We start from the raw sequence: 25,786 nt of genomic DNA, 5'->3' as shown, positions 1-25,786 counted from the left end.
TGGTTTTGCACAGGAATTCAGTTCTGTGGATCATAACAAACTATAGTTGACAATGAGAAGAAATGATGTCATATGAAAATAAAATTTTGCTGATGATCATCCAACCATGATGTAACAGTACATTGGCAGGGAGCTACCAGAAGTTCAGGTTGGATTCAGAGGAGGATGTGGAACATGGTAAATGACTGCTAATGTCAGGTGGATCTTGGCTGAAAGCAGATAATACCCCCCAAAATGTTTACTTGTGTTTTAAGGACTATGCCAAAGCATTTTACTGTGTGGATCATAATAAACTATGAATAGCGTTGAGAATAGTGGGAATTCCAGAACAGATCATGAGGCAATTGTGAGACCTGTATGGGGAATACAAGAGATTACAACTCGACATAAAGAAGACCCACATCCTCACAACTGGACCAACAAGTTACAGCATGATAAATGGAGAAAAGTTTGAAGTTGTTAAGCATTTTGTCTTGCTTGAATCCACAATGAATGCTCATCATCGCAGCAATTAAGAGAACCAAAGACTAGTCACATTAGGTAAATATTCCGCACAAGAACTGCTTAGGGTATTAAAAAAGCAAGGATGTTACTTTGAGGATGAATTTGAGGCTTCCCCAAGCTACGGCAATATCACTTAACTCATAGGCACGTGAAAGTTGGACAGTGAATAAAGAAGATGGAAGAAGAATCTTTGCATTGGAACTGTGCTGGAGAAGATGGAAAGGACCAGGGACTGCTAAAAGGACGCACTGCTTGTCTTGGAGGAAGTTTGGCCCAAGAGCTCCTTGGAGGTAAGTGTGCCAGGGCTTCGTCTTGCTCCCTTTGGACATGTTGTCAGGTGCGAGCAGTGCTTGGAGGACATTGTTTTGGGAAAGCAGAGGAGCAGTGATGGAGAGGACGGCCCTCCAGGAGCTGGATGGCCACAGTGGCTGCAACAATGGACGCAGGCACAGGAACACCTGTGAGGATGGCGCAGGGCCATGTACTGTTTTGCTTTGTTGTTTATGGGTTTCTATGGCTCAGAACCAACTTGATGGCACCTAACCATAACCACTACCACCACCACCACCACCACCACCACCACCGACCACCACCACCACCACCATCCCACCACCACCTCCACCACCACCACCACCACCACTGACCACCACCACCACCACCACCACCACCACCACCACCACCATCCCATCACCACCACCTCCACCACCGACCACCACCTCCACCTCCACCACCGACCACCACCACCACCACCACCACCACCACCACCACCACCACCACCACCATCCCATCACCACCACCTCCACCACCGACCACCACCTCCACCTCCACCACCACCACCACCACCACCACCGACCACCACCACCACCACCACCACCACCACCACCACCACCACCACCACCACCACTTTCTACTCAGAGTTCCAATTTCCTCATAGTCACAAAGGTTTGGGTGCTGAGTCAAATCTCTCCAAAGACTAAATTCTGACAAAAAGACTCCCGTGTGATCATCCCACAACTTTTAAATGTCCGAGTTCCAAAGTAGAAAGAGTTGAGGCTCCTGGTTTACATGAAAAGACTTATCCTTCTAGTTAATCAGAATCATAGATTAAACTTGTGTTCCCTGCAAAAAATACCAGGGGCTTTAATTTTTGTGTGTGTGGAAAAATTGAATGAAAAGAATTTAATTTTCCTATAAGCCTTTTGAAGCTCCTTGAATGTGTCATGTTGGCTGGTTCTTGATTCGTCTTGGTTTGGAACTTATGTAATGATGCGATTAGGCAGCTATCCACGGATATGGAGGGTCAAATGTGGGCATCAAAAGAGATGGTTGGAGGGCTGGGTTCTGTGTATCTACAGGGATCGCTCCACCATGCTGCTCTCACGGCCAGTGAGACGTCTCATGGTAGTGCACGGCTCAGAGAGGGTTCTAAGAACCCAAAAGTGGAAGCTGCTGGTTGTTTAAGGCCTGGACTCAAGCTGGGCATAGCCTTGCCTCTGCTGTATTGTAGTATTTGAGAGAGTTCCAAAAACTGTCCAGGGTCAAGGACAAGAGAATATAGACTATAACTCTTGAGGTGACAAGTATCAACAGTTTGGTCAATTTAGTCTTCCAACACCACCCCTTATTTTTGATAAACTGAGACTGGAGTGATTTTAGATGAAAGATATTTCCTTTGAAAATCATGTAAAAATGCCAGAAAGTAAAGATAGCAAGCCAACTCTTCTCCAGTGCAAAGCAAAAATGATCCTCATTTCAAAGCACAGTCCACGGGCGTAAAAACCAAATCCACGGCTGTTGATTCCAAACCATGACGGCCGCACAGGTTTCTCAATATAGCTGCCCCATTCGCGATTTTGCTATTTCCAAACACTATCCTCCTGAGACAAATTCTGTGAGGGATTAAAATCCCTCAGGGGAATCAAGGGCAAAGAGTTTTGATCCTATTCAGTCCTGCAATCTCCAATTGCAGTATCTCAAAAAGTTTAGACTGACATGTAAGTTCAAATGACTATTGGGAGCAAGCCGTGCAAAATAGACCAAATAAATCCAACCAAACCCAAAGCACAATGCTGTGCACATCAGCAGTTTTGTGACTTCTATTAGCTGTGAAGAATATTGAAACCACACTAGAAGCGTTGGTCTGAAAATCGGGGCTCTAGTTGAGTCATTAACTGGCTATTATCTCAGAAGGCAGGACTCCATTTCAATGGACTTTAATTTTCTGATCAGTTAAAAAAAAAAAGGGACTAGACTAAAGTTCCTTCCCAGCAAGATTCAGCACTGGTAATTGTTCTCTGAAAGGCTGGTGGTTTGAGAGGTGGCATCCGAAGAAAGGTCTAGTGATGTACTTCCTGTTTTCATAAAACCAGGCATTGAAAACTACAATATGAAGTTCTATGTGGACATACATGGGGTCAGCGAGCGTCAACATGGACATGAGTCAGACTCGACTCAATGGCCATGAGTTTGGCTTGGTTTTTCTCTTGTTGTCAGGGAGCCAATCCAGACAGGAAGTTGTACAAATGTGATAGGTCTTTACTTTGTTTCATAGCATCAATGTCACTTACTTCTAGAAATAATTCACTCTTTTATTAGACTTTAACCACTGTCTCTTCCTGTTTACTTAAATTCCTCTCTTTATTGCCACTTAGGACCAGGGCCACTCACAATGGCCTCCCCTCGGGAGTTCTTATTGACGATCTCTTCCTTGTGAATTTCTGGAGACCGTGCTTTAAAGCTATGGAGCTCTTGTCCAGAAAGACATAAGAAAATATCTCAGGTGGGGAAGGACAGGTTATCATTTCTTCTCCAACTTTCCTTGGATGTGTGGGACCTCACCAAATTCCTGCTGCTTCACCTGACTCTTCCTGCACTATCTACCTTGGATAGATGGTGTTACTACCTTGTACCTTGATGAGATTTCTCCTCATGTTTTTCAACTGGTGCATGTATGAATAGTTCCTTTAAGTCTAATTTTAGCCAAGATAAGATTAGAATTTTTCCCAAATAAAATTTCACTTATAATAAAGTGCACACGCGCATATACTTCCTCCAGAGAATACACTCCCTCCTTTCAGAATGGAATCAAGATGGCTCAGTAGAGTTTCTTTGCCCAGTGTCCATACAGCAGACATCATTATGTAGAGCCTGGCGGCACGGTGGTTCCCATTGGGCTGCTAACTGCGAGGTCAGCAGCAATGGCCCCCAGCAGCTGCTCTGCGGGAGAAAGACAAGCGTTCCCCTCCTGCAAAGGCTGTAGTCTGGGAAACCGACAGGAGAAATTCTCCTCTGTCCCTTCGGCAGCTATGCTGCGTTACAGTCAATTTGACGGCAGTGAGCTTGTTTTTCTCTTGAGACTCTCACTGCCTCCCTTATTTTGGCCTGCCAGATCCATTCCCCTCACTGTCATGGAGCCAATCCGGACTCATGGCCACGCTACAGGACAGGGTAGAACATTCTCCGTGGGTTTCTGACTCGACAGGAGTAGAAAACCTCATCTTTCTCTGACAGTGGCTGTGGGTTCAACCCTCTGACCTCGCAGTTAGTGCAGTACAGAACCCATGATGCCCCCGGGCTCCTTAGTACAGGCTACCCAATAGGTAACTCATTTGAGGCAAATTCATCAGGCTTTGGTACTGTCTTTATGAGAACTGTTACTCTTTGTCCATCCCCCATCCCATGCCCCTTCTATTGCCTCCCCCCCCCCAAGCTAGCCATTAAGGAGTCCTGGTGGCACTCAGGAAGTGTTGCACTGCTAACTGCAAGGTCAGCAGTTCAAGACCACCAGCAGCACCATGTGTCTTGGGAACAGTGCTCCACAGCACTAGACTGGGAGTGGAGATGGAGGGACTGGCATGGTGGCAGGACATTGGCCTCTGGGGAATCCTTTCTCAGTGCTTTTGCTTACTCAGACTTCTTCTGTTCCCACGATGTTCCCTCTTTAGCCACGCACCTTTCTCCTTTGGCACAAGAGGTAGCTCAGGTTTGTTTGAACTGAGGATACTTCCTTTCCTCTGCCAGTGACCTCCATGACCTCTTCCTGCTCCATCCCCATAGGAAGTAAATCCTGTAAATCCACCATCACTCCTTTCCTCCCCTCCCACCACATTCCCACTCCCCACACTCCCCTGTTGACAGTAATTGTGAATGTTTGATCAACACAATAACAATAAAAACCCCAGCATCTATGAGGGAGAAGATGAGAATTTTATGCTCCTATGAAGATTTCCAGCTTCTGAAACCCAGAGGCAGTTTTACTCCATAGCAGTGGTTCCCCGCCTTCCTAATGCCACGATCCTTCCACACAGCTCTTCATGTTGTGGTGACCCCCAAGCATAAAATTATTTTCGTTGTACGTCATAACTGTAATTTTGCTACTGTGATGAATCGGACGACCTCTGTGAAAGGGTCATTTGAATCCCAAATGGGTCGTGACCCACAGGTTGAGAACCACTGCTCTAAAGGGTCGCTATGCATTGGAATGGACGTGATACCAGTGGGTGAGTGAGTGAGTGAGTGAGTGAGTGAGTGAGTGAGTGAGTGCTGGGCATACACTGAAGACAAATACGTCCTGTCTAGGTCATTACCTGGAGTGGGCTGCTGTAGCAGGTGGGGTGTCTGGCAGCCCATGATCGTGGTTGAAATTCAAGGTGATTGTGATTCATGTGTCTAAAACAGGGAAGATCCAGCTTATCCAGGACAGTCTGGAACGGGCAGTGGGAAAATTGAACAGTCCGAGCCAAAGATATTTAGAGAGACAGGCTGGTTCAGCGCATACACCAACTTGCCCACAACACCTAACGGACAGGAAGAAACCCAATCCTACCGGGAACAAGCAACGTGCCTCCAAAATCATTGCCGTCCTCTCTCTCGGCACGTTCGTCGCTGACATTTTAGAAGGGAGGCTAGCATGGTGCACAGTGGGACACAGCTCCGCCCTGAGGTGTTGTCAGCAACACAGGTCCCACCCCTTAGCCTGATTTCCAATGCTCTCAGTGGCCAGGCCCCTGGACCCTCTTCTTCCAATCCGCTTTCGGAAGGTTCTGCTTACAGTGTAGAGGGAAGGCTTCTCTTTGGTGCGCACACCTTTGTGCTCTCCTGCGTTCGATCAGGCTGTTCTTTGTGTCAGGTCTGCTCCCCTAGTGATGGCTCCCTTTCCTCAAGATGCAGTCCCGCTCATCCCTGGGAGAGCTGATTCAAAGGCTTCCTACCTAAGCCCTCGGATCATTCTGAGATCTCACAGGGCATTATGTGGATCCTTTTGAGGGGACTGCCCTTTATATTTTATAAAATGGTTAGTCCCCTGCTTGTCTAGGTAGTGTAGAAGATTAAGCGTTAGGTTGGTAACCACAAAGTTAGCTGTTCGAACCCACCAGGAGCTCCTTGGGAGAAAGATGAAGCTTTCTACTCCTATAAAGATATACAGCCTCAACAACCGGCAGGCACAGTTCTACTGTGACCCACACGGTGGGTACGAGATGGGATAGGCTGGGCGGCGTGAGTCATTTTAGTCTTAACCCGCTTCCCAAAGCGGAAGCCCTCAGGGTACAGAATCCATAGATGCCAAGCTGCTTACGGTTTCTTATCCAGAATCTCACCCAATAGCTTCAGCAAGGACTGAGATGTCACTGAAGTTGTCTCAGACCTATGATATCTACAGTAGCCTTATGGTATTTGAGTGGGTTCATAAGATATTTAGTTTTGCTAGAAATGTTCTCTTGCTAGGAAGTAAGAGGGTCGATCCATTGTCATGGGATGGTTTGCGAATGAAAATAATACATAATAATAGCTTTAATAATATAAAACATGATACATGGCATAGTTCAGTCAATGCAGTTCATTAGTTTCCTATGATTTTTTTTAAAAAGAGGATGATATGTCAAAATAATCCTTTGATTTGGGGTTGGCATATTAGCATGGATGAGACAGGAAACAGACAAAGTTAAGTGTGATAGTAGAGGTTCAATTTGGGGCACGTTAACTTTGAAGGGCCTTGGATGGATTGGTGACGATGTATTGATGGGGACTGAAAGAATGTTTATCATAAGAAGAGCCACGTCAAAAGTACCGTGTATCAAAGGAGTTGGGGGGAATGTTCCAAAGAATGAGTCATTCACAGCATGACTGCGTCAGAGCCACGGGAGAAACACCATTGCACACAGAAAAAAACCCACAAAAATGGAGTCAGTCATTGAATGGCCCTGAAAGAATCCTATGATTACTTCCTATTGATTTTTCCCTGCTTTCTCCTTTCATTGTTCCGTTTTTGTAAAATCAAAATCCCATTTGAGAGAATTTACATTGTATAAAGTCCCAAACCTAAATAAAGAATCGACAGCTTGAGCCAGGAACTTATCATACAGAGCGCTTGGCCAGTCTTTCAGTTTGCCTTTCATTTGCTAGTCCTTTGAGATCTGCCTCAAAGTTGCCTTATATTCTGTTTGGGAACAAATACGTGCCAGCAGCAGTGTGCTGATGGAAACAGGCTACACATCTTTAGCCAGCACTTTTGGCCTGAGAAGTAACCACATTTGATTGACTACATCCTTCTGAAGACCCTTTGTTTCTATAATGATATCGAAACCACAACAACATATATCAATGCTAACCACTGGTAGCCTACTACAGGCGGCGGGTAAAATATTAAGGTCATTTTGTTTATGTGTGAATACAAAAGAAATTTGAAAGGATAACATGTTACCATTAAATACCAGAAACCCAGCCTATTGCCACGGAGCGCATTCTGACTAGCGGGGACCCGCCGGGTCACCCAGGAGAACTGCTCCGGAGGGATTTCAGGGCTGGAGCCTTTTCTAGAAGCAGCTCTCTGGGACATTCTTCAATGTCACAGATGGGTGGGTTCAACTCGCCCTAACTGCATTGTGGGTCTTGCACGGAGCTGCTAATCAGAAGGTCAGAGATTCAAACCCACCAGCTGCTCCTTGGGAGAAACAAGAGGCTGTCTGCGCCAGGAAAGAGTCACAGTCTTGGAAACCTTATACAGGACACCACGGACTGGAACCAATCAATGGCCGTAGGTTGAGTTTCGGTCTTTTGGTTTAGCTTAAAAGTCAAGCACAAGTCATCAGGGCCACTAAGGAACCTCTATTAATAACAACCTCCACAAAACAAAATTTTGGAATCTGTGATCATTCAAATAAATCCTGGGCTAGATTTTTCCTTTGGCACACAAAGACTGCCAGTCATATCTAACTAAATGTTTTAGGTGAATGTTCAAGATGTCTAAGAGAACACACTTTTAGGAGACAGTTCCCCTGTTGATATAAGGGAGGGGAGGCTCTCCAGATACTCGAGCGGCCCTTCCTGCATGGTGCTAAACTCCAAGACGACTGGGAAGCAGGGCCCTGCCTCTCACACGCGGCTGGAAATGAGGCGTGTTTCCTACGCACTCTGTCACCCTGAGAGTGGGCCTGTGACCTTCCCAGGGGCATAGATGCTCTTTTGCGGGACTCTGAATTTTGAGTGAGTAACACAAGACCAAGTCAGTGTATCCAAGTTTCAAGGTGGCTGGGGCAGCCAGGATATGGCAAGTCTGTGGTAGGGGTGGGGTGGGGTGGGGGGGTAATCACTGACAACCTCATAGCAGCTCGTTGTAGAAATACTTGCGCAACACAACGGTTAGCAATTTAGCGTTTTTCACATGTGCAATTTAGAGACATCACTTACATTACTCAAAGCATGCAGTTAATTGACTTGTAGTCAGTTGCTTAATTTGGTCCTTCTAACCATAATCCCTGTGGTGATGCATTGTAGAGCCTAGCCATACACCTGTGCTACGGTGGCGCTAGCCACGAGGTCACTAGGAGTTGGCAGCGAGGGAGCTATACCTGTGGTTCTACTGCCATTTCGGAGGTGTTCCCTGTTAAAAGATTCAGGTGGGATAGATTAAGGCCTGCTATGTACCTCAGTAGAGGGTCTGACTCAAGGCACCAGTTTTGGTTTCTTTGGGAGGCATGGCTTGCTGAAAGACAAACAACCCCAACAAACCTCCATGTAAGAATGAGCCATCTCAGAAGCAAGAACACAGTGAAAGAAATGCCAAACCCATCAGGAGAAGGGCTAACAGGGGAGCAGGCTTGAGATCGCTGCCTGAAGTGGCAGAGCCCGGGACTGTGGCACGCGGACCATGGAACAAAAGAGCCAAGATGGACCAGAGCAGCAAAGAGATATGGGTGGAGCAAAAGAGCAGCCCCGGGGCTAGCAGACAAGCAGAGAGCTGAAGGTTGATTACTGGCCCAGGGAGGCAGAGACCAAGGGACCACGTGGCTGATAAGCTGGGAGGAGTGAGACTTGGTTGCGGCTGAGGAGGCGAGTTGCTGTCTATCCTTAATATTTTCTGATCCTGGCGTCTGGTAATCTGCTAATTTTACTAATTCCCTCATTGTGAGTATTGTCTAAGAGTCCTATGTGGCCATTGAGTTGAATTATTGAAGCTAATCTAGAAGTCAAGTGCCATGGGAGGGATGGCGGGTATCAGTCAGGACAGGGAACGAAGGACAGTGGGTGGAGGCCAACCTGGGCTCTGCCTTGTGGCAGCAGGGAAGCCAGAGGAAGTCAGGGATGGATGCCAGGTAGTTCTTGCAATGCAATGCTGACGAATGTCCAGCAGGCAGTTCTACAGACACCCTGACTCACGTCCTTGCCTGGTTATCTCACCTTCCTATCAGGTCTCTGCGCCAGCCAATATTCTTCCAATACATTGCCTCTCTTTCTAAGCGGGCTTCTCTTATTTTTGATCAGGATTATAGACAAACGTATATTCCATCAAACATGACTTTCATCTCCTCTTACAAAATAACAGAAGAGAGCACAAAAGCATAACTCCATTAAAAAACCCTTCCTTTAAAAATATTTCAAAATCCAATTTTCTCATTGATTCAATCTGTCCTTTAATGCTTTTAATTTAAACTGCTTTCAAAAATGTGTTCTCGTGGTTTGAGGTACACATCCGAGACGTAGCAATACGTGGTATGCACACGTGTCCTCGCTCCTCAGAAGAGTTATGCTGTACGAGGGGCTTCTTCTTCCAGGCTCTGGTGTGCACTACACAGTCCTTGTAGCCATTCCACAGTGCCTCCCTAAATCAGCCAGCCAGGATATTCAGACCACTGCGTTTGCATGCAGTTCATAGTAGGACAGCCTTCTTTGAAGCCAAATCTGGTTTGGGGTTTTTGGTTTTTGTCATTAAAAAAAAGTTACCCTGCCAAGCACATGATATCAACTGAATTCCAAAAGATGATATTTGAAATATTTTTAAGATGTCAGCATCATGTAGATTTCAGTATAGTCAGATTTTTTATTCAATTTCTACCAATATGTGGAGTGAGGGCAAATAAAATTTTTTTGAATGATTCTTAAAAAAAATTAGTTTTTTTCTAAGGTATGGAAGTTACATAATCTGTTGTCAATTTTAGGTTTAAGATAGGGGTGGAGGTTAGCCTGTCAATCAGGTCACAGCTTGATGACCTCATTTGGAGGCACTATGGATATAAAATAGCTTGCTGAAGGGGGACAAAGTCAGACTCACTCCCTGGGAGACACTGCTGGCAACAAGCCTGATGGAGCTACGCTGATGCGGCCCGAGCTCTGGAGCCAGAGGAGCCATGTGGAGAGCCCTGCCAGCGCTGAGATGCTTCCACCGCCACTGGATCCACAAGACTTCCCACCCACTGGCCTGTGATCTTCCTGCATGCAGCATCACTGCATGGGTTTCATGAGTCTGACTAATATCAGACTATGGACTTGATCTGGAATGGGCTGGGATGTTTTCTCAACATACAATTGCTTTTTAACATACAACTCTTTCTTACACATAGGAGTGTCTATGAATTTTGTTTCTCTAGTCTACCCAGACTCACACATAGGGTATTGTTAGAAACACAGCAGAGCCTGGCGTTCTTTTCCATGTATATCTCAACATTGGAGACTAACTGAATAATGCTAACAGCAGAAAGATCTTCCCTTTCCTCAGGCTTGCATCTAAAATCAGTGGTCAGGAACATGTTGTGGGTTAATGATTCAAGTTTTGCCCCCACCTCCCACAAACACACCTATGAAAGATAAAATGTTTTATAATATTTTCAAATCGATAGTTTTTAAAATAAAAAGAACATGCTCTAAAACAGAAAGAACATCATGGTGGACCCCCTGGGTTTTGTTTGTTGTCAGGTGCATCGAGTCAGTTTCTGCTCATTGCAACCCCATGTATGACACCATGAAACACTGCCCAGGCCCGAGCCACCTGCACAGCAGTTGTGTTTGAGCCTGGTGTGTCATCGCCTCTTTTATGCTGATCCTCCACTTTCCCAAGCATGATGTTCTTCTCCACAGACTGCTCTCTCTTGACAACATGTCCAAAGCGCTTGAGACAAAGTCTCACCATGATCGCCTAAAGGAGCATTCGAGTCGCACTTCCTCTAAAACAAGTATGTGTGTTTCCTGGAAGTCTGCGGCACTTTCAGTATTCTAAGACCGTAATCCAAATGCATCTGTTTGTTCTCTGGTCTTCTTTACTTATGATGCAACTTTCATGAACACATGAGGCGATGAAGACAGCATGCATGACTCAGGCTCATCTCAGTCCGCCAAGGAAAATCTTTGCTTAGAGAAGTCTTTCGCAGCAGGTTTGCCCAGCGAAGTACATCGTTTGATTTCTTGAGCGTTGGTTAGGGATCAAACAAGGTGAAATCCTTGAGAGCTCCAGCCTTTCCTCTCCTGATCATGATGTCTCTCAGTCCCCTTGTGAGGACTTTGGTTTTCTTTACATTGAGTTGCAATCCATACTGAAGGCTGAAGTCTTTGACTTTTACTGGCAAATACTTCAAGCCTTCCTCACTGTCAGCGAGTTAAGCTTGTCACCTGCATATCACAGGGTGTTAATAAGCCTTCTTCCAATTGTGATGTTGTTCTTCTTCATGAAGTCCTGTTTCTTGGTGGCTGGCTCAGTATACAGATTGAGTCAATACGGTGCAAGAATATAATGCTGACCCACCCCTCTTCTGATTTCAATCCACTCATAGTTCCTTGTTCTGCATGAACAATTGCCTCTTGGTGCATGTACAGGTTCCTCATGAGCACTGTGAAGCGCTCTGAAATTACCATTCTTTAAAATATTATCTGTACTTTTTAATGATCCACATAGTTGAATGTCTTTGCACAGTTCCGCCAAGATCCATCTGATATCAACAATTATATCTTTTGTGCCACATCCTGTACTCAATCCAGTTTGAATTTCTGGACGATCCCTGTTGATGTACTGCTGTAACGGGACTATCTTCCGCAAAATTTTACTTGCATGTGATACTAGAGATACTGCTTGATAATTTCCCCATGTTATCTTTCCTTTCATGGCCACGGATACGTTTCTCTGCCAGTCAGTGGCCAGGGCCCTGATTTCCAGGTTTCTTGGCATAGATGAGTGAATATTTCTTGTGCTTCATCAGTTTGTTGAAATATTTCAATAGGTATCTGTCCATTCGTGAAGCCACTGCTTTTTGTTAATGCTTTCAGTGCAGGCTGGACGTCTTTCAATTCCTTTGGCTCTTGATCATATGCTACCTCATACAATGGTTACAAGATGACCAATGATTTTTCGGTACAGTGACTTTGTATATTCCTTCCATCTTCTTTTGATACTTACTGCATCATTCAAATTTTGCCTAGGGAATCTTTCAGTATTACCACCCGAACTTGGATTTTTCTTCAGTTCTCTCAGCTTGAGATATGCTGGGTGACTTCTTTCTTTTGGGCCTTCCATCCAGGTTTTGCATGTCTCATTATAATACTCTATCTTCTCAAACTGCCATTTGAATTATTTTTATATTCAGGTTTTGTTTAATCATTTCTTCAGTTTACTCGAGAACAAGTTTCAGAGTCTCTTCTGACAACGCCTTTGATCTCTTCTTTCTTTCCTGTTTTTTTAATGACCTTTTGCATTCTTCGTGTATCATGTTCTTGATGTCATCCTACACATCATCAGGTCATGGGTCATTAGTGCCCAGTAATTCAAAATTATTCTTGAGATGTTCTTGAAATTCAGGTGGGATATACTAGAGGGTGTATGTTGGTTTTTGTGAGAGAAAGATGAGGGTGTCTATTACCCCAAAGATGTAAGGCATTGGAAACCCAGAGGAGAAGTTTTATTCTGGGTTATTGGTTCATTATGGGTTAGAATCAACTGGATGGCAGTGAATTTTGTTGTTGTTGTTTGGACTTGTTCTACTTTTTTTCAAGTGAAACCTGAATTTACATTCAGGTAATTGATGATCTGTTCCATAGTTGCCGCCTGGCCTTGATTTAGTTGATGGGGTTGAGTTTATCCATCATCTCTTCCCATAGAGGAAGTCAGTTTGATTCCTGTATATTCCACCTGGTGAGATCCACATGTGTACCTGCCATTTACATTATTGAAAACTGGCATTTTCAATAAAGGTGCTATTGGTCTTGCAAAATTCTATCATGCAATCCCCACCTGGGGTAAGCGGACAGAATCTGAAGTCCACGGAGATGTACAGGGTTAGGGACAAGCAGACAAGGTCTGGAGAATAAAGGAACCAAAACGTTCCACTCACAATGAAGATCCGGCCAGATCTCAGATGAGAAAATGGGCCTGAAGTGGGAGTTCCTTTGCCTGGAAAAGAGGACTCAACAAAATCTGCAACGAATAACCCCAAACATAGAACAATGGATAAACAAACTCTGGTACATTCATACATTAGAATCTGACGCATCTATAAAAAACAATGATGCTCACCCTCCTGATACAATCACTGAAGACAAAGCGGGTGAATAAACAAATGTGGTGAAGAAAGCTAATGGTGCCTGGTTATCAAAAGATAAAGCGTCTAGGGTCTTAAAGGCTTGAAGATAAACAAGCAGCCATCTAGCTCAGAAGAAACAAAGCCCACATGGGAGAACACACCAGTCTGTGTGATCACAAGGTTCCAAAGGGATCAGTTATCAGGCATCAAAGAACAATAAATCATATCAATGGGTGCACACCTCCATGATACGATCACCAGCCAGTATGATCACAAGATGTTAAAGGGATCAGGTATAAGGCAACATCAGAACAAAAATATCTTACCATAGTGAATGAAGGGGGAAGTGCAGAGTGGAGACCCACTGGAGATTCCCTTGCAGAGGGGTCTAGGGGAGGAAATGAGTCAGTCAGGGTGTGATGTAGCACCGATAAAGAATACAGCTTTCCTCTAGTTCCTAAATGATTCCTTCTGCCTCCTTTCCCCCACCTATCATGATCCGAATTCTACCTTGCAAGTTTGGATAGAGCAGAGGATGTACACTGGTGCAGATAGGAGCTGGAGGCACAGGGAATCAAGGGCAGATGATACCTTCAGGACCAGAGGTGTGAGTGGCAATACTGGGAGGGTAGAGGGAGAGTGGGTTGGAAAGAGGGAACTGATTACAAGGATCTACATGTGACCTCCTCCCTGGGGGACAGACAACAGAAAAGGGGGTGAAGGGAGATGTTGGACAGGGCAAGATATGACAAAATAATAATTTATAAATTATCAAGGGCTCCTGAGGGAGGGGGAAGTGGGGAGGGAGGGGGAAAAAATGAGGACCCGCTACAAAGGGCTTAAGTGGAGAGCAAATGTTTTGAAAAAGATGAGGGCAATGAATGTACAGATGTGCTTTACACAATTTAGGTATGTATGGATTGTGATAAGAGTTGTATGAGCCCCTAATATAATATTTAAATAAATAAATAAAAGCTAGCTTTGTAAAAAAACAAACAAAAAAAAAAACAATGACAACTCTCTTAAACACTGAAAGACATGGTCAAAACTAGAGAACATTATGCTTAGCAAAGTTAGTCGATTTTATCAAGGTAGTTATTTAATCACACCATTATTCAAAGGAAAGGCAAAAAGAAAGAAAAGTGTTTTTTACACCAAAAGAAAAGACAGGGACAGGGTGTGGGCAGGGCGAGGAGAGGGGTAGAGCATTATAGAAGGAGAGAGGAAGGGTGGGAGGGGAAATAAACAACAAGAAAAGAACCACAATTAGAGCCCCCACTGCCCCCAGAAGAAGTGACCCCAGAGGACAGCACTGAAGGACAGCTCAGGGAGAGGGACACGTCTGATCAGAGCACACGGGAGCACATGAAGGGGGAGGAAGAGAGAGTGAAATACAACCTGGCCCACCAAGCCCTGAGGATGATATTCCTGCTCAGAGCAGCCAATGCACAGAGAGGAGCATAGTGCCGGCCCCACGTTGAGACACGATGCCCCTCACTGACCAATAGCGCTACAGGGGCACAGGGGACAACACTGGAGACACACGGTAGGAATTGTGCCTAAGGGCGTATAAGAGAACAGCAAGGGGAGCAGAGCAACGAATATGAAAAATAGACTTTGGGGCCAGGGCATGGCACCCCCATCAGAGTCAACCAGGTCAACAAGTAGACTTTGAACTATTTACAGGCTTTTCTTTCTTTCTTTTTTTTTTTTTGGTCGTTGGTTTTTTTTTGGTGTTGTTGTTGTTCTGTTTTCTTTTGTTGTTTTGTTTTGCTCTGGCTTGCTTTTTGTGCATAATAAACCCAGGGACAAGGGAATAACAAGTGATCCAAAATTGATGGCAAGGAGGGTATAGGAGGCCTGGTAGGGTTTGATCAAGGGCAATATAACTGAGAGGAATTACTGAAACCCAAATGAAGGGTGAACATGATAGTGGGACAAGAGGAAAGTAAAAGGAAATAGAGGAAGGAACTAGGAGGCAAAGGGCACATATAGAGCTCTAAATACAGGCATGTACATATGTAAATATATATGACAAAAGGGAACTATATGAGTACATATATTTATAAGTTTAGTATTAAGGTAGCAGATGGACATTTGGCCTCTACTCCAGTACTCCCTCAACACAAGAACACTTTGTTCTATTAACCTGGCCTTCCATGATGCTCACCTTCCTGACAAAATTACTAAAGACAAAGCTGGTGCATAAGCAAATGTAAAGAAAGCTAATGATGCCCGGCTGTCAAAAGATATAGCATCTGGGGTCTTAAAGGCTTGAAGTTAAACAAGAGGCCCTCTACTGAGAAGCAACAAAGCCCACATGGAAAAAGCACACCAGCCTGTGTGATCACGAGGTGTTGATAGGACGAGGTATCAGACATCAAAGACCCAGAACAAAAAATCCTATCATTGTGAATGAGGGGGAGTGTGGAGTGCAGACTGACAGCCATCTGTAGGTACCTGGACACCCCCTTACAGGAAGGTTATGGGGAGGATATGGGCCAGTCAGGGTACAGTATAGCACAGATGAAACAGAGAACTTTCCTTTACTTCTTTGATGCTTCCTCCCCCCACCTATCATGTCCCCAATTCTACCTTACAAATCTGGCTAGACCAGAGCAAGTACACAGATACGTAAGAGCTGGAAACACAGGAAATCCAAGACAGATAAACTCCTCAGGACCAACACTGAGAGTAGCCATACCAGGAGGAACCAATCACAACGATCTACATATAACTCCCGCCCAGGGGGATGGACAACAGAAAAGTGGGTGAAGGGAGACTTTGGTTAGTATAAGACATGAAAACTTAATAATTTATAAATTATCAAGGGTTCATGAGGGAGGGAGGGTGGAAAAGAGGGAAGGGCAAAAATGAGAAGCTGATACCAAGGACTCAAGTAGAAAGAAAATGTTTTGAAAATGATGATGCCAACACATATACAAATGTGCTTGATACAATGGATGGATGGATGGATTGTCATGTGAGTTGTATGAGCCCCAAATAAAATGATTTAAAAACAAAAACCAAACTTATGAAGGATTTAATGGGATATCATTACTGACTTCATTTGTTGACATGGGTTTGCAACTATACAGAATCTGCGTCTTTAAATGAGTAAGTGAATGAATTAACAAATGAATGGATAGAGCGAAAGCTCACTGCCTTAAACACCCTGAAGAGTCCTTATCCACTGGATCTAAATATTGGTCTGAGTGGCTAAAAAAAAGAGGGAAAGTCAAAGTGAAGCGGACTTGGAGTCCTTAGTTACCCTCAAGTTCATTTCAAACACACAGAAAGGAAAACAACTGCCCTTTCTTCCTGGGACTGCCTTGCATGAGACGCCAGGTGTTTGAGATGGCAGGACGGTATAGAGCATCTCGGGTAGGACCACCTTATTAGCTTATGACTAGATTGGCACTATCCTCCAAATCATAGAGGCTACACAAGAGTTTGGATCGAGGACTCTGGATACCACACCATTTAGCCGCAAGTGTAAAGCCTATTGAGAAGAGAACGCAGAACTCCAGGGAAGGAAACTTAGAACACCGGACACATGCAGGAAAAGTTGTGCAGTTCAAGCATTCTTGAGTGTTAGGGGGAAATTCTCCCTGGACCTCTTACTTTTATGCCTGTCTGATATTAGCTAAGGTCCTAGACGGCTTTGTCCAGGATGTTGCTGTAACAGCCGTGGAAGAGAGAGGTGATGTCTCCCTCCAGGACAGAGGGAAGTTTTATTTGCTGTTCAGGACAGTAAACATAATGTCTCCTCGGGGGCAAAGCTGGGGCAAGATTTCTGGAAGTCCGTTGAAAAGAGTGGCGTGTCCCTGTCCCAGGTTTCCCGGGGTGAGGCAAACTCACTGCGTGCAGAGCATATCCCTGGAGTTCCACCTCACCTGTGGGGCTGGGTAGGGACACAACCAATATGAGCGTAAGTCCCATGCTGCCGGCTGTGCTGTGGGTAATGCAGCTCTTTGTTTCTGATCCAGGGTCTTATGTCTTCCCAGGCCTCAGTAGCCTGCAAGAGGCTAATGTCCTAACTTGCAAGTAGGGTGAAATCCCAATCTTTCACAGTGCTTGACATTGCTCTGAGTTGGAACTGACACGGTGGCAGGTTGCCTGTGAAGCCCTCCATAATTAACCCCCCACACTTCAGTTCTTCTCAGCTGTGAAAATGGGGTGTCATATAACCTTTCCTTCAGGGTTGTGTGGAATTATATAAGATGATAAAAACAAAGCCGTCGTACAGTTTCTGGTGCATACAGCATGTTCAGAACATTAAACTAATAGCAATTCAGTATATTAACCCATTGCAGAAATTCATGTGCTATTTTCTACTTACTGTTCCTACCTCTCTAAATCGTGATATGTTCATGAGATGAAACTAAAAAGATTCCCATGAGTGATTTTAAATTACAATAGATCATTCTTTGACTCAATTGTACCACCTAAATTAATTTATCTTGAGACAATAAGAGATGAATGTACAACCTCATTGATATGCAGTATTACTTACTAGAGTGTAAACAATTAGTAATAACCCAAACGTCTAATAATAGGGGGCTATTTAAATCAATCATTGAATTGTTATGCAAGGGAATATTGTGTAGCCATTTAAAAAATGTGTGCAGTACAACATCGATATTCACTATATGAAGTGAAATAAGACAGACTCCCAAACACATACACATATGACTCTAATTTTGTTTTTAAATGTACAATCATTTGAAAGAACAATACTGGAAGGTTAAACTGAACATTTTAAATTTGGTTAATTTTATGTTGTGATGGTCTCTTTAACTTCTAATTGTTCTGAAATAATAAACATCCATAATGCTTATAATAATGAAAAGTCTATTAAGTATTAGTAACGATTTTACAGAAGGACTTTAAAACTCCAAGTCTGAAGTCTGAAGAAGGATACTAAAGATACTTTTTTTTTAAAGTTCAACCTGGCAAAATAATTCCAACAAGTCATCAGAACATTAAAAAGACCTAAAATAAAGTCTAATGTTCCTTTTTCAAATTTCCAATATAAGATTTCTTACATTCTAACACAAAAGAAAATGAATACCCAACTGATCATTTATTGAAGTTTATATTTTTGTTCTAATGATACTGTTTTAAAATTGCAAAGTTTCTCTAAAACATTGCCAGTAGTTTTACCAAAATCAAAACTTAACTCAACATTGGGCATTCCATTTTCATGCCATTATTCCAAACCCACAGCAGGAAATGTAAATACACTGGTTTGAACCTTATCTATGATTCCATTATAACATTATAATGGTTTTTAAATAATCTTTGGATCTTGGGAGTTAAAATGTTACCATTTGATTACCTGGCTTTTTCTGTGTTTCCCATACGCTGATTGATGTCAATGAATTCCATGAGTTGTTTTTGTAAACTGACATCTTTGCCCTCAATTTGGGTAATAAATTTATGCTGCAAAAGATCTGACACTGTTGGACGCTTCTCATAATCTTTAGTCAAGCACCTGCACTGGCAAAAAATAAAAAGAACATGCAATTCTTAGATAGGTGACAGTGGTATGAAATGATCATTCACACTCTTCAAAAAAGAAAGAACGAACCCAAATATAGCACTAGGCATCTGATCTCTGCCCTTACCAAATGTTCAGGCCGAGAGGTCCATCTCAAAAATGTTCAGATGGAATGTGAGTCTGCGGGAGCAGATCCATCGTGAGTGACTATTACGCTGTAGTGAAACCAAGTTTCAACGACACACCACTTCTTGTCTCCAGGTGAGCCTTATTGCATCATGGGAACTGAACTCTGGCTTCACTGCACAACCCCTTCTATGAGTTGGTAGCTTAACACAAACGACCCTAAAGTTGTTACACTTTTACTGCTGATCTCAAGATAAGACAAACTTTGCACTTGCCCTTCATTAATGCTTTTCAAGGCTTCTCGATTGATGGAGTTCTTCCCACATGACCACACTACTAACCCCTTTAGGAGGCGAAAGGACCAAGGATGTTTAACTTCTGAGTCAGTAGGTATTTGTTGAGGTGATGTATGAGTAAGTACTGATGCACAGAGTGCCAGCATATACTCCTGAGGAAGAGTAGCTAGAGAACCTGCAACATTCTCGCAGAAAGAGTGTGGAAACAACCATAGATGTTTGATCAGCCATGACAGATGGTTCTAAATATTTGGAAGAGGAAGAACTAGTTCTCAGTGGTCATCCAAACCAACACGCAGAAGCCAAACCCCGTGTTGATTCTGACTCATAGCAACTCCGCAATCAGTTAGTAGCATGGACCGAGAAACAGATTTCCAAGCAGTATTAGGAGGAATAATGAGGCTTATTCAAAAGGAGGATGAGCACACAGTGAAAAGTATAATGATAGTTATTAAAGATATTTATACACTAATTGGATGACAACCCAGTGAACATTGTACACTCTGGATATAAGTTTGGGCCAACTAACTTTCAAAGACACTTCCAACTCTGAGAATTTGCAGTTTTATGATTATGAGAAAACTGTGCAGGGATGAGTTATTATTTGGGGGTATGAAAGTATAACCAAACTAAAGCAGCCTTAGCTTGAGCAAAGATAGACACAACGTTTAATTAGGGTTAACAGGGGCAGGACAAAGGGGAATCATTGTTTGGAAAGGGATGTGTTTCTGCTTATGGTGATTGGAAATCTGGCAAAGATTATTGGTGATCATGTCACTAAACTGTGTACATGAAAAATGTGCAGTTGCTCAATGTGTGTCATGTGTAATTTTACAGTGAGTAACAGCGAGAACCTGCATTGGTTTGAGCATGGATTTTCTACTCAATACTGTGAATCCTCCAGGAATGGTGATTTGTAATTCACCTTATTGGGTTTAACCAATAAAGCAAATCCTCAGATGCATCTCTAGCCCTTGTATCTGTGTAGTCTGTACAGTGACAAATGAAATGATTTCATGTAAATTACACTTTACCAGCGCATCAGATACATGGTTAGAAACCAGAATTACAGAGTTGTGGTCTAGGCAAAGAGAGAGACATCTAAACAGGTAACAAGTAAACAGGGCTGTCTTACTAAGGGAACAGCACCAAACGCAGTGGTAGAAGCAAGGCTGGGATATGAACTGCCTGGAGGAGACAGGGAAGGGAAGATGTGAGAGTAGGTCATTTCCACGGAGGATCTGCAAACAGGAGGGCTTAATGTGAAGCGAGGGGAGCCCTTCAAAGCTACTACCAATTATCCTAAAAGACTGGTGAATTTGGATTGAGATACATTAAGCAGTTTGTGAGAAGCCCTAATGGCAAAACTATTAAGCATGTGGCTGCTAATCTGAATGTTGATGTCTGCGCCCACTCAGCACCACCCTGAGAGGAAGGCCTGACAGCTCTCCTAAATGTTACAGCCTAGGAAGCCCACGGGGGTAGGGCTACTCTGTCCAGTAGGGCTGCATTGACTCAGAAACGACAAGGTGGATGGGGAGTTGGCTTTTACTAGAAAATGCTAGACGGTTTTGAAAATGATTTCAAAGCTGCACTTGGAGCAAGTTAAGGTTAGTGAGATGAAAGGTTTGTTTAAGGGACATGCTCTGCTGGCATAATGGTTTTAAATGTTAGACTGCTAGCCAGCAAGGTCCTAGGTTCAAATCCACGAGCAATCAGATAAGAGAAAGATGAGGCTATCTGCTCCCACAAATACTTACAGACTCAGAAACTCAATGAAGCACTTCTGTTCTGCCTTATAGGATCATTAAAAGTTCTAATCTACATGACAGTGTAAGTGATGGCTTCATCTTCGAAGTCAGGGCAAATTACATAACATGAAAGGGTAGTCAGTTGTTTTTGACTTGGGAACTTGTAAGAGTTACATGGTATGACTTTGTTTTTTTAAAAAAATTAAGACACTCCTGTGTGGCCATGAGGGGTCAGTGGGTTCAGGTTTCAGGCATCATCAAAGACCCAGAACAAAAAAATCATATCGATGTGAATGAGGGGGAAGGCAGAGTAGACCCAAAGTCCATCTGTAGACAATTGGACATTCCCTTACAGAAGGGTCTCTGGGAGGAGACAAGCCAGTCAGGGTGCAGTACAGCATCGATGAAACACACAATTTCCTCTAGTTCTTTAATGCTACCCCCCCCATCATGACCTCAATTCTACCTTACAAATCCAACTAGACCAGAACATGTACACCAATACAGATAAGAGCTTCCAACACAGGGAATCAGGACAGATAAACCCCTCAGGACCAATAATGAAAGTAGTCATACCAGGAGGGAAGGGGAAGGTGGGGGGAGAAAGGGGAAACCGATCACAATGATCCATATATAACCCCTTCCTAGGAGGATGGACAACAGAAAAGTGGGTAAAGGGAGACAGCGATTGGTATAAGACATGGGCGGTGGATTTATAAATTATCAAGAGTTCATGAGGGAGGGAAGGTTGGGGAGGGGAAAATGAGCTGATACCAAAGGCTCAAGTAGAAAGAAAATGTGTTGAAAATGATGATGGCAACAAATGTACAAATGTGCTTGCCACAATGGATGGATGTACGGATTGTGATAAGAACAGTATGAGCCCCCAATAAAACAATTAAAAAATTAAGCCACTATTGTTACTCACTTGTTAATGAAGTCATTGAACTCGGGTGACCACAGCTCAGGTTTCCTTAGTTTGGGGGGCGGGTTCCTAGAAAAGCACACATCAGGCTGAGTGTTAGACACGGGCAGTGTGCGCCCAATGGGAGGCCGAGCGGATGACTGTAGTCACAAGTTCTGAAGGATAATCAGGGATCACCATCAGTGCTCAGTTCACAGACAGACAATGAGGTATTAATCATCCTCCACATAAAATGACAGGCTCCTGGTTTCTCTGAAAGCACAGAATAGATGATCCAATTTTTCCCAATTCTTCACTGTATCCCAAATAATTTTCTTGCTTTTACCTGAGAGCCCCAGGGAAAGCCATCAATACTTAGCAGGGAAGAAACAATGAATACCAGGAATAAGGGCTTTTTTAAGCTTGTTATTTTTTAAAAGACTGTGAAAGCTCTAAGGACCATGGCAGGCAGCACAGAGGGGACCTGGAAGGAGCGGTAGTCTGGAGGAAGCTGGTGCACAGGGAAAGAGAGGCATGATGTCTCCATGAGCCGTTGGCTTTTTGCTGCTCCTGCAGCCGCGGCAGGCAGCAGCGTAACAAACTTAAGGGACTGGAAGATATTATTAGCGATAAGACCCTGAATGCCACTTAAAGTATTTTGTTATTAATTCCTTTCATTGTCAGCAGAATAAATCTTTTTTTTTTCCTGGTACATTCCTGAATACAAAAGAGCCGGCCTGCAAAATGAGGCTCTTCGAGTCTGTAATCAAGCACCATTGATCAGCCAGGATGTGGAATTGGCTGAAGTGCTGCTTTATGTTAATTCTAACAGCTCTTTGTTTTCATTAGTGGCCTGGAAAGACATTGCCTTCGGTTCTGCAGTACTCCTTTAATAGCCTACAATGAAATTAATGTACAGTCGGTACAGGCTCATTAGAGAAACCGGCCACGACTTGTCTGCCACCCATCACCCGCGAACGCTCATTTCACAGTCCTTAGGACGATTTGAAGATGGCTGATTTGCACATTCTACAAAGTAATTCCTTTGGCCAACATTTTTGTTTTGTCTCGTTCATGCCCTTTGCCAGAAATGTGGTGGTGTGCTATGAGGAAGGCGCACGGAGTTCTGGTGATTTCAGTCCGTTTAGACCTGGGTCGTGTTTCACGCACTTGTGTTTCTCATTATTTCTGTAGTTCATATTCTCGGAATTCCATCGTGGAGTGATAACGGTAGTAGAAACGCTGAGAGATGACTAAGGAGGTGCAGTTCCAGCTCGTCTGGGCTCCTAGGTGCGCCAAGGGTGCCACCCTCCCCCATGAGACCACTAACAGCAGCCAGACCCAGGGCTTCCAGCTACAGTGAAAGTGGTTGAAGACGTACTGCTTCTCATCTTACAGAACCAGTAACAGGAGTCAAGAAACGGATTTTGTGTTTCATATGCCTCAAATTTAAGGAAAATATCGTGAACTGGATATAGAAAATGTTTTCCATTATTTTCTGTAACCTGGATGCTCCCTGCCCCTTATAAAATAGACAGCATATTTTACAAGCAGTAAGAGCAGAGACACAGATTACAATTGTTATGTGAAGGATGATAAAGAACTAAGATATTATAATTCAGAACCTAAAGTAGGATGAAAATTCAAAGGTAAGATTAAGTGCAGGTTCAAAAGCTTTAGCCCCAAGCAAGTTTAATTGAATGCTAAATATTCAAAACAGATCCATTCTGAGATGAATATATTAATTAGTAATATTCCATTAGGATTAGAATCCACCCCACCCCCAAGACTTTCTACATATACTCAGTGTCCTTTGGCTCAAACGTGGAACGTCTTCAAATGGTGACACCACTAAATAAAGACAAGCAGCCTTCTCACACGAGCTGGCTGAAAGAATGTGAAATTAACATGAGCATGTAATACACACACACACACACACACACATCTTAAGTGCAGGTAGTCTCCCATTTACCACACACTTGAGGTAAGACAAACCATACTTATTGACTGTTTATTTTGGGCCTTATTTGTCTATCTAATCATTTGTAAACATAGCACATACAATGTTGGGGCACATAACTTGCTGATGTGTTATCAGTCCGATGCCACCCCCAACGCCCCCAACTTATACTGCATTTATGTAAAACTTTTATTGATGATGTGCTCAACGCAGTCAAAGCCAACTTACAATGAATAGAGTAGTTGGAAGAGAATGCTGTCTTCCAGGAGGACCTGTTACTACTAATTGGGTCAACAGGGGCACGTTTTTGAAAGGGAAGGAGTCTGCATACATAGGACAGTGTTTAAGTAGAAAGGACATCACTCCACAGAGGTTATTCTTCTCTGTTAGTGGTTTTCTAGTGAAGACTCAACATATTAACACAATTAAGGGGATGATTACTTAATCAATACATTTCACTTATAATTACTGAATTAGCTTTGAAGTTTGGAATCAAGGGAAGTCCTAACAAGTGGTTAAAAGTTCCTAGACTCGTAGAGTGAAGTAAGGAAATCATGAAGGCACTGAAAGTGGTCTAGGGCGCTCGGCTGCTTGCTTGGAGAGCAGATGAAGACTGGGCTGGGCTGCCATTCTCGAAGATCAACTTCTAAGCCAAAATGGCAGACACATGGAGTGTCAAGACAGAGCATTTTGACTTGGACCGGGGAAATAAAATTACTTAACAAGCACTTTGACTTGGGCCAGGGAATAAAATTACAGGGAAATAAAATTACTTCGTGGAGTTCTGATGATTTCTAGGCTTCTCTGCTTCCACTTTGATGGAACGTCTCCGAGTATGTCCAGAATGAACATGACCTCACTGACTCAGGGAGAAAGACTAGGCTGCAGAGCCTGGACCGGCTAAATGCGAGCGCACTGACCTTGGTATTTTGAAGAGGGCTCTCATCGGGTGCAGGTCTGCAAGGGGGGGATCTCCATCCCCCAGCTCAATGGCCGTGATACCCAAGGACCATGTGTCACATCTGGCATCATACGTGGTATCCAATTGCTGTTCACATGCAATCACCTAACAGAAAACAGGAGGAAAAGGCAAAGGTCTTGACTTTGACAAGCACTGGGAGAATGCCTGGAGAACAATGTGTGTGCAGCTAAGACGGCAACGTCTATTATTAATGGCAGTCACTTGGGAGAATCAAATATCAGATTATTGTTATTTTGCTTTGAGAACAGATACTATCTTAGCAGACTTGCAAATGTTAGAGCAGAAACCCGTGAAAAATGATTCTAAAATGAGAACTAAGAGGCGGAAGAAAAAGCATCCCAATGGGAAAGATTGGGATCTCACGCATAGCTGAAGATTGTAGTGTGTCAGTCACTTAATTCACAGAACCTGCACAGGGACCAAGAGGCAGCCAGTTTTACAGAGCAAGGGCATTTTGTATAATATAAAATCAGTAAAGTTGTGTATCAGGATTGCATTCTTTCACCATCCTGGTTCAACCTGAATGTTGAGCAAATAATTCAAATAAAGCTGGAAGCAGATACCATAGCATGAACTCCGCAGAGCAAACACCAGAGCTTCATGTTTTATATTAAAAATGTATGTAATGAATATTCATTGTAGTAGGTAAACCTATGCCACTATTTTATTCTGAACACATGGCTTTGCTATGAGTTGGAATCATCTCAGTGGCAATGAGCAATAACAAAAATTATTCATCGTAGCTAGGATGTGGAAACAATCTACATGTCTATCATCTGAGGCTTGGATAGAGAATGCAATGTAATATTGGTATATCCATGCAATGCAATATTCCTTACCCACACAAAGGGATAGAAAACTGATCCATTCTCGATTCCTGATATGGCACCTCATAGGTAAATTCTGATGCATTCAGCTGAGTGAAAGACACCAGTTACAAATGATCACACATTGTCTGAATTAATTTCTATAAAACCATCA

General features: G+C 43.4%; 1 protein-coding gene across 1 annotated transcript in view; it reads right to left on the bottom strand.

Annotated features, from left to right (window-relative positions):
• The window catches only part of MYO3A (myosin IIIA), a 258,190-nt gene that overhangs the window by 171,964 nt on the left and 60,440 nt on the right, over window positions 1-25,786 (bottom strand). The window contains exons 6-8 of the mRNA XM_075553416.1: window positions 24,744-24,889; window positions 21,888-21,953; window positions 18,625-18,780 (exon numbers count right to left, since the gene is read on the bottom strand). Coding sequence (XP_075409531.1) covers window positions 18,625-18,780; window positions 21,888-21,953; window positions 24,744-24,889 — 368 coding nt within the window. The remainder of the gene's footprint in view (window positions 1-18,624; window positions 18,781-21,887; window positions 21,954-24,743; window positions 24,890-25,786) is intronic.

Source organism: Tenrec ecaudatus, chromosome 6, assembly GCF_050624435.1.
Source record: "Tenrec ecaudatus isolate mTenEca1 chromosome 6, mTenEca1.hap1, whole genome shotgun sequence".
In the NCBI taxonomy this organism is placed as follows: domain Eukaryota; kingdom Metazoa; phylum Chordata; class Mammalia; order Afrosoricida; family Tenrecidae; genus Tenrec; species Tenrec ecaudatus.
The sequence above is the reverse complement of the archived record's forward strand: the minus strand, read 5'-3'. Positions and strand labels throughout refer to the sequence as shown.